This window comes from Buceros rhinoceros, unplaced genomic scaffold (genome assembly GCF_000710305.1).
Source record: "Buceros rhinoceros silvestris isolate BGI_N320 unplaced genomic scaffold, ASM71030v1 scaffold43148, whole genome shotgun sequence".
Classification (NCBI taxonomy): domain Eukaryota; kingdom Metazoa; phylum Chordata; class Aves; order Bucerotiformes; family Bucerotidae; genus Buceros; species Buceros rhinoceros.
In genome coordinates this window covers 13,453-16,992 of record NW_010429377.1, presented here as the reverse complement: position 1 = coordinate 16,992, position 3,540 = coordinate 13,453, and the positions used below count along the sequence as shown (strand labels likewise).

Below are 3,540 nucleotides of genomic sequence, written 5' to 3'. Positions count from 1 at the left end.
TCAAGCGTCTTGAAGCACCAAATTCACTTCTGGCACAACAGCCAAACCTTAATTTTCTTCCTCTGCTGCAGAAGCGCGTGGTGCCTCAGCCAAGGGCTTGTGCAACCTTCGAGGGACTCGCACACACTACAGCACACCCCCTTCTGCAGCTCCGGGGGAGGAAAGACCAGCCACCCCCAGGCATGAAGCAAAAGCGTTCAGCTTTCTTGTCCAGAGCTGCAGGTAACCACTTCGGTGTGGCTGAAATCTGACATCCCTGTCACTGGAGGGAAATCCAGCTTCTGCCACAGCCACCCTCAGCACTCATTTCATTTTTTAATCCTGTTTTATCCTGATAACTTAAGATACCTGTGCGCTTATTTTTTGAAGTCCTTCTCATCTCTCTCAAACTAAGCAATGTTAAAAAATACTAAACCGTCTGAGCTGCTTTAAAAATACATATTCTTTAACATGAAAATCACCTTTATACAGTTCGTTTTGTATAGTACTTTCTTTTAAAGAAACTTTTAGACCAGTTCCAAACTTTTAATGAAGACTGGTTGATCTTTAAATGAAGTTCCTGATCACATGAACTGAAATTTTGACCAATGGTTTGAAACACAAAGTTAATGCATTTTCTTAGTGCTCAATGTGACGGTGCAAGCTCCTTACACCAGTTTTTCAAGTATTCCTCAGACTGTTTTATTTCATCTTGCTCTGCAAGGCTCTGGACACAGGAGTTCATTTAACTTGAAGTTTTGCTTAATCTCAAATTATTTTACCCATCATTTTGCTGTTTGCTCAACAAATTAAGTATTTGCTTTTCAGTGTTGCAAAACCCCTTCAGGCCTTGGAAACTGAGCAGGCCTGAAAACGATGCTGAGTTTCACTGGAAATTACCGACCAGCTTCGAAAGTCTCCCCTGGGAGCCAGGTAAGTCTCTCTGAAGAACTCTTCTTCTCAGCCATAACTGGGCCCAGGGCATGAAAACCAAGGACTCCTGTGCTCCCGTTTCCCAGTCCACTTCCACAGCTTTCTCCAAATTTAGCACCAGACCGTGGGTCTAGCTCCAGTCCAGCTCCCTTTGCGTTCCTCCTAAACTCCACTTACGCTCATGTTAATTATTTCAATGATAGTATTTTCAACACACTGGCATAACCGAACGTCAGGGTCCATGCTCGCAATGTCCCGCAAACAACTTTTGTTAGACGAATCTTTACACAGTCCTGACGCTTCATGCGGTTTCTCCTTTAGTTGCTGGAGACCTAGAAAATTAAATCAACGTACATCTAAATACATACTTCTAAAAAACTGCTGGATTAGGACTATAACTGAAATACGTATGCTATGAAATTGGAAATTTGAGCCATCACTATTTCCTGCCCTAGGCTTAACTCCACAGAATATTTCTAGAGACGCTACAACATCTCTTTTTCATTTACCTACGCCTGACTCGTTTGGGGTTTTTTACATTCCCTCTTCCTTTTTCTCACATAAATATCCTAGCAGAGATAGCACCAGGGAACCCTGCATCACACGGACAGAGCACTTGTCTTTAGACACAAGGAGAGACAGACACGTGCTCAAGATCAACTGATACACTGAAACAGTTAATCCATGTTCACACAGCCACATGCAAATTTAGTCAGACGGGTACTTTTAGACCCTTTTGCCTCTGAACTCTCTCCTCCAACCCAGTGAATCCACCTACTCCCGTTCCTTCTACATTTACAGCACAGCAGCAGCAAATTCCACACTGTATTCCAACTACACTTGAACTTGTGAAACGCTGACACAATGTCCTCCCTGGGACCACGAGGTCACTTTGGAAATACAAGGTCATTTACTTACGTGTAATAATTGGGTCGAAATCTCTTGTCTGCGTAGCAACATCAGATGCACAAACCTGCCCTATTTGTATCAGCAGAGACATAATATCCTCATACAGCGGAGGGAAGGCTTGACAGAACGACACCAAACAAGGCAGGGTGGGCATAAAAAACACATAGCGCTTCGACTGGGTCAAAACTATCAAGGAAAAGGAAATGGTTAAGTAAAAAGGAATTACTAGAAAAACCCGACAATGGTTGTTACTTTTACAACCATCATTAACACAGTGGCATTTAGACAGAACTGTGCTTGACCTAGAGAAATAATTCTAATCCACACTGGGGGGCTGCTGGGAGCTTACCGGTGAGCAGGGTTCCCATCACGTTGATAGCTAAACGAGCCACGCTCAGAGATTTCGGCAGCGCGTACTGGATACACAAAAATGACAGTAACTGGATGGCAAATATCTGTCAAGTAGGAGAAAGGCAAAAGAGAAATAAGCAGTAGTTACAGATTGCTTTTCACTTTCGATCCGAAGCTCTTCACATAATTTGTGAGTTAGCAAATATTCTCTATTTTACCAATGAGGAAATTGAACCACAGAGGCCTGAATAATAGTCACTGTGAGTTTTTTCTGCTGATGTTAAGAAATAAACGCCCCCACATATTTAACATTAATCATAGATCCACTGTTAGTGTTACAGAATCTCCCCACAGACACAATTTGTTCTGCTATTAACGATGAACAACAAAGCACCGCACAATTTACAATACACTCCTTGTAAAAGCCACTGAAGGTCCGATGTGTTCTGGTTTTAACTCTAGCTCAGTGTCCTCTCATCAGCAGTAACTTAATATTTGAGAAGGGATTAAATATGAGCAGCTACAAAGCTGGCTTGACAGAGACAACAGAGGGATCTCTAGCCCAACAAATTCCAGTTAGCTGCAACTAACTGAATACATAATCCCCCCTGTCACAGGTAACAAACACGGAGCTAGTTACCGGAGTGGCCACAAGGTCTGTCTGGGGTTTAAAGGCCCCACCTTTAATTTACAGTAGAAGTGCTCCTTTCACATCCCAGGCGAGTTAGAACAGGACTGGTTTTAGTGATCCTTTTATGTTCCCCCCTTTTCCAACACTTCACCAGGGTTAACCACTGACAGGAGTCTCAGACTGGACGACCGTACAGTACCTGTTTCTCAAGCTCAGGCTGGGCAATGAGCTCTGGTATGAAATCCAGACAGATGTGCATCGACGGAATCCCCGCCACTGTCAGGGCCAGCAGTTCACATGGATAACCCTGCGTGATTAAAACAGAGGTGTCTGTGTGTCAAAGGTGTTTTAAAAACTCTGCTTCAATTCAGATTTTAATTAGATCTGCATTACTGCTTTTTTAAAAACTAATAATCTTGTAAATCTCTCTCGTTCAGAGGGATAAGCGACAGGCCTGTTATTCCAAACAACATGAGGCAGGCTGGGTGACAAACCCAGGGTCTGGAGCAGTTCTTTGTCCTCGACACTCACCACATGATTTGCATAGAAACTCCCCCTCTACCCCCCGACAAACCAGGCTGCAGTGACTCCTTCCTCCCGTGTCTTTCCCAAAGTTCATTAGAGGTCCCAACTCTTTCAGTCACTTAATCAGTTCCAGGTCAAGGCAAATTAACGCTTTTTTAGGAGACTGCCATCTGGCAACCGGCACTTTAACACACACTGGAAACATTTATATT

The 3,540-nt window shown here is 43.4% G+C and overlaps 1 protein-coding gene across 1 annotated transcript in view; it reads right to left on the bottom strand.

Annotated features, from left to right (window-relative positions):
• Positions 1-1,074: 1,074 nt before the first annotated feature.
• INTS2 (integrator complex subunit 2) overlaps positions 1,075-3,540 on the bottom strand; it is a gene marked incomplete at its 5' end in the record, with an annotated part of 15,713 nt that continues 13,247 nt past the window's right edge. Inside the window, 4 exons of the mRNA XM_010142613.1 lie at positions 1,075-1,244; positions 1,831-2,007; positions 2,171-2,276; positions 3,003-3,110. Coding sequence (XP_010140915.1) covers positions 1,075-1,244; positions 1,831-2,007; positions 2,171-2,276; positions 3,003-3,110 — 561 coding nt within the window. The remainder of the gene's footprint in view (positions 1,245-1,830; positions 2,008-2,170; positions 2,277-3,002; positions 3,111-3,540) is intronic.